The sequence below is a fragment of the Scyliorhinus torazame genome, chromosome 5 (assembly GCF_047496885.1).
Source record: "Scyliorhinus torazame isolate Kashiwa2021f chromosome 5, sScyTor2.1, whole genome shotgun sequence".
NCBI classification, from domain to species: domain Eukaryota; kingdom Metazoa; phylum Chordata; class Chondrichthyes; order Carcharhiniformes; family Scyliorhinidae; genus Scyliorhinus; species Scyliorhinus torazame.
Genome location: NC_092711.1, coordinates 306,832,743 through 306,848,687, shown reverse-complemented (window position 1 = coordinate 306,848,687; position 15,945 = coordinate 306,832,743). Strand labels below are relative to the sequence as shown.

The 15,945-nt window shown below is 45.4% G+C and overlaps 1 protein-coding gene across 3 annotated transcripts in view; it reads left to right on the top strand.

The window, feature by feature from the left end:
- radx (RPA1 related single stranded DNA binding protein) overlaps positions 1-14,632 on the top strand; it is a 75,056-nt gene extending 60,424 nt beyond the window's left edge. For all 3 annotated transcript variants that reach the window (XM_072505894.1, XM_072505896.1, XM_072505895.1), the window contains exons 14-17: positions 2,285-2,382; positions 4,495-4,785; positions 9,484-9,672; positions 14,280-14,632. In XM_072505894.1, coding sequence (XP_072361995.1) covers positions 2,285-2,382; positions 4,495-4,785; positions 9,484-9,672; positions 14,280-14,404 — 703 coding nt within the window. In that variant the 3' untranslated portion in view covers positions 14,405-14,632. The remainder of the gene's footprint in view (positions 1-2,284; positions 2,383-4,494; positions 4,786-9,483; positions 9,673-14,279) is intronic.
- Positions 14,633-15,945: the final 1,313 nt, after the last annotated feature.

The following is a 15,945-nucleotide window of genomic DNA, read 5'->3' as shown; positions in this document are numbered from 1 at the left end:
GCCTTACCACAGGTTTCTTCTGCCAGTGACTTTATGTAGACAGTAAGAAGTCTTACAACACCAGGTTAAAGTCCAACAGAGTTGTTTCAAATCATCAGCTTTCGGAGCACTGCTCCTCCCTCAGGTGAATGGAGCAGTGCTCCGAAAGCTGGTGATTTGAATCAAATCTGTTGGACTTTAAGCTGGTGTAAGACGTCTTACTGTGCTCACCCCATCCAACGCCGGCATCTCCACTTTATGTAGACAGAAATGGCAGCCATTTTGCACAGCACAAGACCCCAGAAACATCTATGAAATGAACTGCCTGTTAACCTCTTCGTTGAGAGAGAAAACAATGGCCAGCCCATCAGGCCAACTGCTTGTTCTTCATTAAATAATGCACTGAGATCGTTGACAACATTCTACATTTGGCTATGTAAGTATATGCTGTTGTCTGTGGTGAAAAAGTGAGACCTTCTGCCTGTCGAGGGAGTGCTGTACTGTCAGGGATGCCATTTTTCCAAATCCGATGTTAAATTGGGGCCCTGTCTATCCCGTCAAGGGGATGTTATAGATCCTAAGGCAATAGTTAGTGTATACCGGACCAATATCTGCCTCTTAACTAACATGGCCTTTCATGCTGCAAAATGCCTCCAGTTACTTCACAGGAACTGTCAAAGAAAATTGACATCAAACCACAGAAGGACAAAGGCAGCACGGTAGCATTGTGGATAGCACAATTGCTTCACAGCTCCAGGGCCCCAGGTTCGATTCCGGCTTGGGTCACTGTCTGTGCGGAGTCTGCAAATCCTCCCCGTGTATGCGTGGGTTTCCTCCGGGTGCTCCGGTTTCCTCCCACAGTCCAAAGATGTGCAGGTTAGGTGGATTGGCCATGATAAATTGCCCTTAGTGTCCAAAATTGCCCTTAGTGTTGGGTAGGGTTACTGGGTTATGGGGATAGGGTGGAGGTGTTGACCTTGGGTAGGGTGCTCTTTCCAAGAGCCGGTGCAGACTCGATGGGCCAAATGGCCTCCTTCTGCACTGTAAATTCTATGATATTAGAGCGGATGAAGGAGACTTCGATTAAGATTTTGGATTTACGGAGCATCATAAAGGAGGAAAGAGAGGTTTAGAGAAAGAGCTTTCGAACATCCAGTGGCCATGGGTTGACGCTGATCCCAAACGACTGCATCTGCAATAATGCACTGCTGCGTCAGTGCTGCTCTGCATTGGAGCCTCGATTATCTGCTCAAGTGGGAATTGACATGGTCTGACTCAGAGGCAAGTGTGAAGCCAGTTGAGTCAATCAGCTGCAAACAACTTGACTGATCAATACGAACTTTAAAGAAAGGACAAAGTTGCATTGCACAGAAAATAGAAGCAGGAAGAGGCCCTTCGAGCAGCATTTATATAACACCTGTCATCATTTCAGAATGTCATCAGGTGCTTCAAGACCAATGAAATTGTTTTTTTTAAATTTAATTTGAATGTAGGCACTGTTATGAAGGCAAATGTAGCTAATGTACACAGCAAGGTAATAAATGACCATTACCAAAGTAATCAATCTGTTTCGGTCATGTTGGTCAAGGATTAGATATTGGCCAGGAGAAGATGCCACGGAATCTATAACATCTGCTTGGAGGGGTTAACAGGGCCTCAGTTTATAATAATAATAATCTTTATTGTCCCAAGTAGGCTTACATTAACACTGCAATGAAGTTACTGTGAAAATGCCCTAGTCGCCACACTCCCGCGCCTGTTCGGGTACACGGATGGAGAATTCAGAATGTCCAATTCACCTAACAAGCACACCTATCGGGATTTGTGGGAGGCAACCGGAGCACCCGGAGGAAACCCACACAGGCACGGGGAGAACGTGCAGACTCTGCACAGGCAGTGACCCAAGCCGGGAATGGAACCTGGGACCTGGTGCTGTGAAGCAACAGTGCTATCCACTGTGCTACCGTGCTGCCCAGTTTAATGTTGTTTCTGAAAAATAGCATCACTGACAGTGCAGCACACCCCCAGCAGGCAGAAGGTCTCACTCTTCCACCAACGCAATAACTCAATTTTATATAGCACCTTTAATGTATTCCATTGTCCAACACGCTCATGTCCGACTACGAAGCAAAATGAGGCATCGAGACACGCAAGGCCACAACTGGGCCTTGGCCTGCTGACGTGGTGACAGCGTGTGCTACCACTGAGCCAATGCTGTCACTTAAACACAGGGGGAATGGTTTGTGTCACTGTGACTCCTCCTTCCTGCATTGTTTTAATTTCCAGGTGGTGTTGTGTTTGACAGGGCAGCTACAGTACAGGTGTGTGAACGGGATGCTGAAACAGCAGCGAGCAGCAAAGGACTGCTCCAAAGGACAGAGGAGCCTGTGACAGCTGACGAAGGTATGGCATTTTGTTTAGCCACTCCAAGCGCAAATGAAGCATTGTCTTCTTTGAAGAGGCAGTGCTGCTTCATTGACAGGAGGGCCACTCGGATAGGTTATCTGTCACGCTGCAGCCTCAACAAGACGCCCGTCTGCTTTTGGGAAGGTCCCATCAACATTCCCCCAATTAGCGCATGAATGGGAAATTGGCTCACAGGTCGGAATATGTCACAGCTGAGCCAGTGCGCTATTCGCTCCTGGTCCTGCCTCCTAAACCGTCTCTGTAGGTCTGGACAAAATTCATCCTGTTAACATTGTTTCTGTCTCCACACAGGCAGTATGGTGGCACAGTGGTTGGCACTGCTGCCTCACAACGCCAGGGACCAGGGTTCAATTCTGGCCTTGGGTGATTGTGTGGAGTTTGCGCGTTCTCCCTGTGTCTGCGTGGGTTTCCTCCGGCAGTCCAAAGATGTGCAGGTTGGGTGGATTGGCCATGCTAAATTGCCCCTTAGTGTCCAGGGATGTACAGGTTAGGTTACAGTTGGGGGGGGGGGGGGCAGAGAGTGGGCCTGGGGGGGCGGGGGGGGGGGAGGAGTGGGCCTAGGGCGGGTGTTTCTTTCAGAGGATCGGTGCAGACTCGATGGGAACAATGGCCTCCTTCTCCATTGTAGAAGTTATATATATATATATATATATGATTTGACATGTATTTATGTTTCATGTTCATTTGTCAGTGTTGCCTTCAGTAATTTACTGGTTGCAGGAACTCTCTGGTTTATTGGTAAGCTGGGCATTTCTGGGATATTATGGACAATTGCAGTGACCAGAGCAGCGGGTGATTATTGTGTTTCTATTGAAACATTTTGAACACAGTTAAAAGTTGTCTGCACTATATCATCCAACACTCATTTTAAATGGGTCTCCATCTCTCCCAAAGGTTCTTTGTATCAAAGGTTTTTCCAATGACCAACTAACCTACAATGTAGAGAGAAAATTCAGTTTGTCTTCAAGATCGAGTGCTGGATTCTCCGTTTGGGAGACCATGTTCTCCCACCGGAGCTGAATCACTCAGCTTCGCACTGAGCGACGCCAAGAAGTGGTTCACTGTCCCTCGCCAGGCACAATTATGCATAGCACGGATCACAAGGGATTCAGTCGTGAATCACGCTGTCGGGCCGCCATTTTGAGCAGGTGGCCTGTTAGTGAGGTCCAGCGGGCGGCCTCCTTACCCCTCACAAGTAGGGGCATCCTTTCCCACCCTCACCATGGGAATTGTTTTGTCACCCCTCCTCCCAGAGATTCTCATCAAATACCCCCATCAGACCCTCTCACTAGAGAACCCCAATAACAGGGAACCTTCCATAACAGGGAACTCCCATATCATCAGAGAACACCCATCCATATCAAATAACCCCCCCCCCCATATCAGAGAACTTCCTCCACATACGAGAACCCCCCCCCCCCCCATATCCGAGAACCCCTCCCATAACAGAGAATCTGCAGCAGAGAACCGCCCTAAACAATAATCCCTGCCTGGAAGCTAAAGAGCCGTCCAGGTAGAAACAGTGAAAAAAAATCATTGCTTTTTCACTCACCTGTGCCTTACACCCGCTGCCTCAGACAGATGTCTTGAGAGCAGCAACTGTAATTGAATAGAAAGCCAAAATCACATCCAAGGCTTTAAACCCCCTCAGATCCTTTGATCTGCAAGGCTTCTATCCACTTCAAAGAGAAATAGCTTTTAGTAGCCTGTAATTGACAGCTCTCAAACAGCCAGATATCTGGATTGTTCATTTTCATCTCTCTTCACGCGTGAATGCAACTCAGGTAGCCTGCTTTGAATCTAACCGGAATGTTTATAAACTACCATTGACAGGTCATTACCACATCAAAAGCAGTTAAATGCTTTCTGTAAAAAGAGGAAGTGAACGCACTTTGCTCCTAGATCTTACTTATACATACTGGAACTTGTAGTCTTAGCTGTGTGGTTCTGGAACTGTACTTCAAGAGGAAGAATAATAATCAGATATTTTCTATACATCAGACCACTGTATGGTGATTAAGTGATGTTTCAAAATGAAAGGGGTGCAGGTGAAAGGTTTGATTAGAATGGGTTTATCTCCTGTTTCAGATGATCACAGAAGGTGCAGTGCAGGGACTGCAACTGATGGTGCCTCAGGATATTCGTGGAAAAGTCCTACATGGCCAGAGCTGAGAGAACGTCTGTCAGAGCATTTGCACTTTGGTGAGCTCCTTCCTGAGAGCATCCCACGGAAATTTGTCTATAAACATAGAGACTTCCTCATGCGCCAATGTAACCTTCAGGCTGCAGAGTACAGGCCAGTTACAGCCACCCCCAAGATGGACCTTCAGAGCTTTGCATCGACGCGTAACCACGGCTACTACAATGTGACGATAGTTGGTACGTACAGGTACACAAATAAAAGGAATGAAGTAGACATTGACTGCATGGTAATAATGTACATAATAATAAGTGCTTATTGTCACAAGTAGGCTTCAATGAAGTTATTGTGACAAGCCCCGAGTCGCCATATTCCGGCGCCTGTCCGGGGAGGCCGGTACGGGAATTTAACCCGCGCTGCTGGCCTTGTTCTGCATTACAAGCCAGCTGTTTAGCCCACTGTGCTAAACCAGCCCCTTGAAGGTGGGCATGAAGATGGTCCTCATCGTTTCATTTGAACTGACTGTTTTCATCTGGTGTCAAGGTTGGTTCAGTGGACAGCACTGTCATCTCTGAGTCAGATAGTTGTGGGTCCAGGGGACCAGAAGCTGGGACTATCAATACAGCACTGAGGGAGTGCTGCACTGTCAGAGGTGCTGTCGTTCAGAAGAGATGGTACACCAAGGTCCTGTTTACCTTCAAGTGAATGTTATGCTGGAATCCAGTATGAAGGATGCGATGACAGGGCACTTAGAAATTATCAGTGGGATTAGATAAAGTCAACATGGATTTTAAAAAGACAAATCACGTTTGACAAACCGCCTGGAGTTTTTTGAGGAAATAACTGGTAGCATAGATAAGGGTGAACCGGTGGGTGTGGTGTATTCGGATTTTCAGAAAGCTTTTGATGCAGTTCCACGGAACAGGTTAGTGTGCAAAACTAAAGCGCAGCGGAGGTTCAGCAGACTGATTTCTGGGATGGCAGGATTGCCGTATGAGGAGAGATTGTGTTGGACTGGGCCTATGTTGACTGGAATTTAAAAGAATAAGAGGCGATCTAATTGAAACGTATAAAATTCTGACAGGGCTGGACAGACTGGATGCAGGGATGTTGCTTTCGTTGCCTGGAGGGTTCGAGAACAAGGAGTCATCGTCTCAGGATATGGAATAGGTCGTTTAGGACTGAGATGAGGAGAAAGTTCCTCACCCAGAGGCTGGTGAAACTGTGGAATTCTCTACCACAGAAAGCTGTGGAGACCAAGTCACTGAATATATTGAAGAAGGAACTTGATAGATTTCTAAATTCTAAAGGTGTCAAAGGGGTATGGGGAGAACGCTGGAGTATGGTGTTGAGATAGAGAGTCGGCCATGAATTGCAGAGCAGACTCAGAGGGCCGAATGGTCTACTGCTCCTGATAGGTTTTTATGTTAACGATCCTGTTTTGAAGAAGAGAGCAAGCGTTGTCCCCAGTGTCCTGGCCAATATTTACAACTCAAATACTGTCTTAAAAAAGGACAGTTGATTATGTATTATATAAATTACTTTTTTAATGCATTTATAGTCTGTAATACATTTTTATTGGAATGTTGTAGCGATCAAGTCACCGATCATTTTGTTTCTAATCTATAAATCATAAAGGTGATTGTAATGTTCGGTTGATGTCACATTTATGAAATTAGGTCAACTAGACAAAGGCATTGTTACTAAATGCAGCTATGTTAGCACCAGAGTCGAAGCCGAATTTGGCAACTCAGATTTGTCTCGTGTTCCTCACGTACGTAAAGGTGTTGGGAAAAGAGGGGGAAAGTGATAGACACCCAAACAGGAGGGGTGGGGGTAACAAATGTTGAATTCTTTACCCGTCAGTCTGGCCTCAATAAAACTCGAGATGGATTTGTAGGCATAGTATTATTTATTTTTAACCAATTTGCAAGTCTGACTCGCTTCTCAGGGACACAGAACCAGTCTCCTGGATCCCTTGGAAACGAATGAGGTCGGAGACAAAGGGATCTCTGCAAATACATTCAAATGGCATCAAGTTTCACATACACGATTCCCATAGGTCATCCTATACCCCTCCTGACCTGGCCATACATCCTAATTGGCTCACTTCTCATTCCTTAACCCTGGGCCTCTTGTTACCCAGCATCCTTTTCTCCTCCTCTACCAGAGACCCCTCCCCCCTTCCTTGCCATGCTTTCTGAAATCCTTTGTCTGTGAACTCACTAGAATTAGACTGGCCTCTATCTACATTACTGTAACTAATATATTTAAACTAACTATTTTGTATCACATTCGTCAGGGGTGGAGGGGATGGGAAATGGGTTCAGAGGGTGAAACGCCATCTCCGAGGAAGGTTTTGAAGTGTTGGACTGGAAGCTGGGTAGTCGCACTTTGGAGGTAATTGAGACAGCGAGTTCCATGAAGAAGGTGTCTAGTAGCTGAAGGACAGACAGTGGTGATGGTGTAGGGGCCAAGGAGGTTCAGAGGATCAAAGTGCGAGAGATCACTGATAGGGTGAGGCAAAACAAGGGTTTGGAAACTAGGACAAATATGTTAATCAAATTGAAGGAGCATTGAGCTTCAGTTATAATAATGGAAATTCTAAGTGATTTAACACACTTTACTCAGTAACAAAAATGTGGTTAAACCTATTTTGATTTACATCAAGTCCACAGCACGATGAACACATTCCACCTATTTGGTTTAACTCTCGTGTTTGTGTTTCATCCTTGCCTTCACCTTATTCCAACAGCGTTTGCTTTTATTTATTTTTCCTCCTTCTGCCCATTGATCTGCCCCTTAAATACGCCCATGCTACACCCCACAGCGACTTCCATGTGATGGTGAGTTGCACATTTGTACCACTCTTTGGGTGAAAGATTTTCGCCATTGGTATTCAATTTTTAGTCCCTCACACAAGTGGAAATATTTTCTCTATCTTTGCCCAATTGAAGACTTTTTAAAATGGAAGATGAAATGTAAAAAATTTACATCAAAGAAAGAAGCCATTTCACCCAACACGTCTGCATCGTACCCACTATTCGGTCATTCCTCAGCCTGGCCTTTTCTAGCCAAACGGGTCCTAGCCCAGTTTCTGATAGTTGTAACCCCGCAGTTCTGATGCTTTATTCTTGAAGGTGCAGGTACCACCATTTATATGGTGTGAGGACTCATCTCAAACAGATCACGTGTTTGGATCTTTAGATTCCATTTACAGATATTACAGAAGCTAGGAGTAGCTACGACTGTTTTGCTTTATGTAGCGGGAACAGTGACAAAAGCTAGCCAGTTAAGACGTTAAACCTGGACCCCTGCCTGTTAAAGATTCCCCACCCTCTGAAGAAGCACAGGAGTAGTAATCTCCAGTGTCCCGGCCAGCTTTTATCCCTTCGCCAACATCTCTGAAACAGGCTGTGGAGCTTCCAGAAGTGCAAAGTCCATCTTGTAAGAGGCCTTCCTGTTTATTCCCTTGTTTCCCCTTTCTTTTATTTTTTTACCGTTACATTTTTGATCCATGGATGATTAATGGACACCTGACTTTGAACCAAGCAGTCTGTATCTTTAATTCAAAGATGAAGAATCCGGAAGGTTGTGCTGTTGAAACAGAAGCTGCAGACTGGCCGGCATTAATGACAGAGAGATGGGTCGGGACTTGGTTTGATTGATTCGCTGGTAGCCAGTGGATTGGCTCAAAAGACTGTGCTCTGCCCGGTAACAGGTGGTGATTGTATCCTATTCCACTGGGGTGCTTTTCAGAGCCCCAAGGTTTGAGTTTTGGTTTCAGTTTTGATTCTGGCAGCACGGTGAAAGAAAGATCCAGCTAACTCTCTCCAGAAAGATCCAGCTAATTCTTTCCGGAAAGATCCAGCTAACTCTCTCCGGAAAGATCCAGCTAACTCTCTCCAGAAAGCCACGGTAAGGACAGCCTCTCTCTCGAGAAGGCCTCTGGGTCCCTGAAAGCAAGCCACAAACTGAAAGCAAAGTTTAAACAGAAATAAGGGGCCGTCCAGGAAAAGTTGAGAGTACTGCATTTTTAAACTACAGAGTACCTGAATGAATGAATCTACAAAGAAGATCATTACAGGCGGCAAACTAAAGACTTTAATCTGCAAGTTTGCTGTGAAGAAGAGTGTTGTAAACCATCCTGTGGAACAAAGACTCTTCCCCCACTTATCATTTTCACCCTTTTCCACCCTCTGTGTTTGTCTGCCACGTGTGTGTGTGTGCGTAAATAGAGGGTGGGGCTAGCTAAAGAAGGTATTAGGTATTAACTTGTCGTTAACCAGATGAATTTACTACATATTTCATCAAAATGTTTGTTATAAATAAACAGTAATCGTGTTTACATTTACAAACCTGGTGACTGTAATTATTGGGTAGCCGAGGGCCAAAGACGTTGGGTATTTTAATAAGAATTATTGGTTTATTCACTTGTGTTGTGACTCTGGGGCACGTGGGGCTGGGATTGACCATACACTAGCCCAGGGTGTTGTAACAACCTGAACAGCCAGTCTGCCCTCGGGCAGGAGATCCCATCTCTGCATCAGCTCTTCACATGCCAATCAAAGGTTTGTTGCTGCCTCCGACACCACAGAGGAACATCACATCACACTTTTGCACTTAATTGAGAGAGGAAAAACTGAGCTTGTAATCAAACGATATGCCCAGAGTGAGTTGCCTTCTCTGCTAATATGGCAAAGAGATAACTTTCAAACAGTTTATGAATTCATGCAGAAGCATTTGATGGTACAGTCTCCGGGCTACATGCTGAAATGGCCATTTTCTAGATGGTGCTTATGCCTATTCAGTTTATCAGATGTCTTCAATAGATGCCGGGGTTTGTGGCCAACAGACTGATATGTCGGAATATTACGGATTAGACAAATCATCGGATATCTATCTGTAGTAAATTAAGAATTATTGTTCTGATGCAGGTATGAATCACCAGGCAGCGATTGACGTTGTGTTCCTGCCGGCCATGATGTGTCATGAGAGTCACCGCATGTTGGGTTTATCAGGGGACATTCATGATAACACACTCGCCTCCATTATGGCTCGTGGTTATGTTTGTGACGAACAGGCCACCGATAATAATCAGCAAACACAGCTGTCTTCCTCTCCAGGTAACAACTCAACCAGATCTCAGTAGGGTAGAAGGCTCAGCGTAAATTAATCAGTTGACATTCATCCTGAAGCACTGATGTGCAACACTTCAACCGGATGCATTGAAGTGTTCTTTAGGTGTCGGCCATGGGTCAGTGTTAGCATTCTTTCCTTGGGTCAGAAAGTTATGGATTGAGGGTTATTTCAGAACCGTGAGCACAAAATCCAGGCTGACAAGCCAGGGGATGCTGTACAGAGGTGCCATCGTTTGAAGAAGATTTGAAACCAGGTCCCATGGGCAAACTGGCAGCCTGGCAGTGGCCATGCCATCCTGGCAGTGCCACCTTGGCACCCTGTTCAGAGAGAGACCACCTGGGACCTGCGATTGCCTGGGAACCTCCCCACCAAGTGTCATTACGCATTGTCCACATTTGTGGAAACCAGTGTTAAACGGTGCCATGACGAGGTTTCCCAGGCACAGGCATTTGATCCCGTACCTTGGGAGACTCCGCCGCAGATATATTCATAAGAACTAGGAGCAGGAGCAGGCCATCTGGCCCCTCGAGCCTGCTCCGCAATTCAGTGAGATCATGGCTGATCTTTTGTGGATTCAGCTCCACTTTCCGCCCTGAACACCGTAACCCTTAATCCCTTTATTCTTCAAAAAACTATCTATATTTATCTTAAAAACATTTAATGAAGGAGCCTCTACTGCTTCACTGGGCAAGGAATTCCTAATATTCACCACCCTTTGGGTGAAGAAGTTTCTCCTAAACTCAGTCCTAAATCTACTTCCCCTAATTTTGAGGCTATGCCCCCTAGTTCTGCTTTCACCCGCCAGTGGAAACAACCTGCCCACATCTATCCTATCTATTCCCTTCAAAATTTTATATGTTTCTATAAGATCCCCCCTCATCCTTCTAAATTCCAACGAGTACAGTCCCAGTCTACTCAACCTCTCCTCGTAATCCAACCCCTTCAGCTCTGGGAATAACCTAGTGAATCTCCTCTGCACACCTTCCAGTGCCAGTACGTCCTTTCTCAAGTAAGGAGACCAAAACTGAACACAATACTCCGGGTGTGGCCTCACTAACACCTTATACAATTGCAGCATAACCTCCCTAGTCTTAAACTCCATCCAACTAGCAATGAAGGACAAAATTCCATTTGCCTTCTTAATCACCTGTTGCACCTGGAAACCAACTCATGCACGAGCACACCCAGGTCTCTCTGCACAGCAGCATGTTTTAATATTTTATCATTTAAATGATAATTCCTTTTGCTGTTATTCCTACCAAAATGGATAACCTCACATTTGTCAACATTGTATTCCATCTGCCAGACCCTAGCCCATTCACTTAGCCTATCCAAATCCCTCTGCAGACTTCCAATATCCTCTGCACCTTTTGCTTTACCACTCATCTTAGTGTCGTCTGCAAACTTGGACACATTGCCCTTGGTCCCCAACTCCAAATCATCTATGTAAATTGTAAACAATTGTGGGCCCAACACTGATCCCTGAGGGACACCACTAGCTACTGATTGCCAACCAGAGAAACACCCATTAATCCCCACTCTTTGCTTTCTATTAATTAACCAATGCTCTATCCATGCTTCTACTTTCCCCTTAATGCCATGCATCTTTACCTTATGCAGCAACCTTTTGTGTGGCACCTTGTCAAAGGTTTTCTGGAAATCCAGATATACCACATCCATTGGCTCCCCGTTATACACCGCACTGGTAATGTCCTCAAAAAATTCCACTAAATTAGTTAGGCACGACCTGCCCTTTATGAACCCATGCTGCGTCTGCCCAATGGGACAATTTCCATCCAGATGCCACGCTATTTCTTCCTTGATGATATATTCCAGCATCTTCCCTACTACCGAAGTTAAGCTCACTGGCCTATAATTACCTGCTTTCTGCCTACCTCCTTTTTTAAACAGTTGTGTCACGTTTGCTAATTTCCGATCCGCCGGGACCACCCCAGAGTCTAGTGAATTTTGGTAAATTATCACGAGTGCATTTGCAATTTCCCTAGCCATCTCTTTTAGCACTCTGGAATGCATTCCATCAGGGCCAGGAGACTTGTCTACCTTTAGTCCCATTAGCTTGCCCATCACTACCTCCTTAGTGTTAACAATCCTCTCAATGTCCTCACCTGTCACAGCCTCATTTCTATCAGTCACTGGCATGTTATTTGTGTCTTCCACTGTGAAGACCGACCCAAAAAACCTGTTCAGTTCCTCAGCCATTACCTCATCTCCCATTATTAAATCTCCCTTCTCGTCCTCTAAAAGACCAATATTTACCTTAGCCACTCTTTTTTGTTTCATATATTTGTAGAAACTTTTACTATCTGTTTTTATATTCTGAGCAAGTTTATTCTAATAATCTATCTTAATCTTCTTTATAGCTTTTTTAGTAGCTTTCTGTTGCTCCCTAAAGATTTCCCAGTCCTCTAGTGTCCCACTAATCTTTGCCACTTTGTATGCTTTTTCCTTCAATTTGATACTCTCTCTTATTTCCTTAGATATCCACGGTCGATTTTCCCTCTTTCTACCGTCCTTTCTTTTTGTTGGTATAAACCTTTGCTGAGCACTGTGAAAAATCACTTGGAAGGTTCACCACTGCTCCTCAACTGTTTCACCATAAAGTCTTTGCTCCCAGTCTACCTTCGCTAGTTCTTCTCTCATCCCATTGTAATCTCCTTTGTTTAAGCACAAAACACTAGTGTTTGATTTTACCTTCTCACCCTCCATCTGTATTTTAAATTCTACCATATTGTGATCGCTCCTTCCGGGAGGATCCCTAACTATGAGATCATGAACCAATCCTGTCTCATTACACAGGACCAGATCTAGGACCGCTTGTTCCCTCGTAGGTTCCATTACATACTGTTCTAGGAAACTATCGCGGATACATTCTATAAACTCCCTCCTCAAGGCTGCCTTGACGAACCTGGTTAAACCAATTGACATGTAGATTAAAATCCCCCATGATAACTGCTGTACCATTTCTACATGGATCCGTTATTTCTTTGTTTATTGCCTGCCCCACCATAATGTTACTATTTGGTGGCCTATAGACTACTCCTATCAGTGACTTTTCCGCTTTACTATTCCTGATTTCCACCCAAATCGATTCAACCTTACCCTCCATAGCACCGATGTCATCCCTTACTATTGCCCGGATATCATCCTTAATTAACGGAGCTACACCACCTCCCTTACCATCCACTCTGTCCTTCCGACTAGTTTGATACCCTTGGATATTTAACTCCCAGTCGTGACCATCCTTTAACCATGTTTCAGTAATGGACGCTAAATCATAGTCATTCACGATGATTTGCACCATCAACTCACTTACCTTATTCCGAATACTACGAGCATTCAGGTAAAGTACACTTATGTTGGCTTTTTTACCTCTGTTCTGAATCTTAACACCTCGATCAGTACCCTCTCCTAAGTTATATTTCCTCTTAACTTTTCTCCTAATTTTCCTTGTCGTTGAACCCATATATATCTTCATGTAATAACCTGCCGCATCGATTACCATTAATGTTTTTATTTCCCGTTTTATTCCTTTTAGTATTACTGGTCCTATTCACCGAGCTCCCCTCCGTCACTGTACCTTGTACTGTCGCCCTTTTTGATTTTTGACAATGGCTTCTCTGCCTTACACTTTCCCCCTTACTGCCTTTTGTTTCTGTCCCTGTTTTACTACCTTCCAACTTCCTGCATCGGTTCCCATCCCCCTGCCACATTAGTTTAAACCCTCCCCAACAGCTCGAGCAAACACATCGGTTCCAGTCCTGCCCAGGTGCAGACCGTCAAGTGAGGATAACTCCTCACTTGAATATGCAAATCTTGATCCGCCCAGTGAGGGGGAGATCCAGATTGCGACGTCTCTTGAGATCTAATTAAATCTTCCTAGGCGTAGCGAGTGTCGTAAATCTTTTTACATGCCTCGTTGCGTCTCCTAATCGGACACGACGAGGCCGCACGATCGCGCCCTGCATCGCAGGTCACCAAAACACGCTGTGATTTTTAAAGAATTCTCCTCGTGTTGCTTCTGGTTAGTTTGCCAATTATCTTAAATCTGTGTCCTCGCCCACCAGTGGAAACTGATTTTTCTTTATTTGCCCACCTAGTTCTGAACATGCCTCCATTCACACGTAAAGTGTTATGGGGAAGATTTTGTCATTTACATCCCGTATTCAGGGCTTGCTTGTTATTTTGGACGGGCATATGGACCAACTATGGGCAGCACGGTAGCATAGTGGTTAGCACAATTGTGTCACAGCTCCAGGGTCCCTGGTTCGATTCCCGGCTTGGGTCACTGTCTGTGCGGAGTCTGCACGTTCTCCCCGTGTCTGCGTGGGTTTCCTCCGGGTGCTCCGGTTTCCTCCCACAGTCCAAAGATGTGCCGATTAGGTGGATTGGCCATGATAAATTGCCCTTTGTGTCCAAAATTGCCCTTAGTGTTGGGTGGGGTTGCTGGGTTACAGAGATAGGGTGGAGGTGTGGATTTGGATGGGGCGCTCTTTCCAAGAGCCGGTGCAGACTCGATGGGGATTCTAACTTTACGAAACATGAAACAATCCTTTGTGTCGCTTCCTTGCAGATCAGATCGTAAAGACGGCCGCTGACCTGGACTGTGTGCACGTCATCTGTGTCCTAGATGTGTGCCATCATGGTGGGGACACGTCGGAAGTGATTTTAAACAAAATATACAAAGCGACAGAATGAAGTCGACCCACACCATTTCAAGGACTGCATTTCAACAATATCCTTTTTCCCATCATAGATTCTAGATCTGTCTTTCCTTCTCCAGTAACCGCCCTAGAGTCACTGCATCAAGTTGAATGCTTTCTGGTAAATATTTGCGATAATCGTATATTTTATATAAATTTTCAGCACTCGCTTTGTACATATTCAAACTCTCTGTCTCTCAAATAAATCTATGGATTGAATCTAGTCTCCTCGAATGATCAAAGGCTATTGAGAGTTTTGAGCTGCACCTTCTCACAGCAGTGAAACGTGTTCTGTCTTTACAGGAGCAAGCAGTATGGTTTCTGACAGTTAAAATCAAGCGCTTGCTGTAAATTAGCAGTCTCCTCTTAACGATTCACGCCTCCTTGTTTTGTGGTACCTCTCTGGCGAACTGATTGGGGAAACTAAAAATTCAAGCCTTATAACACATTTATTCTAATATCTGGGCTGGAATTCTCCTGCCGTTGGGAATCTCGATTCCTGGCAGCAGCGCACCTCCGTCTGCAGGTTTTCCGGCGCCAAGGGGTGGTTTCAATTGGAAAACCCATTGACAAGCGGCGGCACAGTGGTTAGCACTGCTGCCTTGGTTCGATCCCGGCCTGGGTCACTGTCCGTGTGGAGTTTGCACATTCTCCACGTGCCTGCGTGGGTTTCACCCCCACAACCCAAAGATGTGCAGGCTAGGTGAATTGGCCACGCTAAATTGCCCCTTAATTGGAAAACAAATAATTGGGTACGCTAAATTTATTTATTGTTCAATTCATTTTTTACAGGATGTGGACGTTGCTAGCCAGGCCAGCATTTATTGCCCTTGAGAAGGTGGCGGTGAGCTGCCTTTTGAACCGCCGCAGTCCATGCGGTGCAGGTACACCCACTGTGCTGTTAGGAAGTTCCAGGATTTTGAAGCAGCGACATTGAAGGAACGGCAATACATTTCCAAGTCAGGATGGTGAGTGACTTGGAGGGGAACTTCCAGGTGGTGGTGCTCCCAGGTATCTGCTCTTGTCCTTCTAGATGGTAGTGGCCAAGGGTTTGGAAGGTATTGCCTTAGGAGCTTTGGTGAGTTCCTGCACTGCATCTTGCGTCAGTGGTGGAGGGAGTGAATTCTAATGCAAATCAAGCGGGCTGCTTTGTCCTGGATGGTGTATAGAGTGTTGTTGGAGCTGCACTCATCCAGGCAAGTGCAGAGTTTAGATCACACTCCTGACGTCTGCCTTGTTGGTGGTGGACAGGCATGGGGGGGTCAGGAGGTGAGTTACTCATCGTCAGATTCCTGGTCTCTAACCTGCCCTGGTAGCCACAGTATTAATGTGGCTAGCTCAGTTCCATCTCTGATCAATTGCAGAATATTGATTGTGAGGGATTCAGCGATGGTAATGCCATTGAATGTCAAGGGGCGATTGTTAGATCATCTCTTGTAGGAGATGGTCATTGCCTGACACTTGTGTGGCATGAATGTGACTTGCCACTTGCCAGCCCAAGCCTGGATATTGTCCAGGTCTTGCTGCATTTGCACA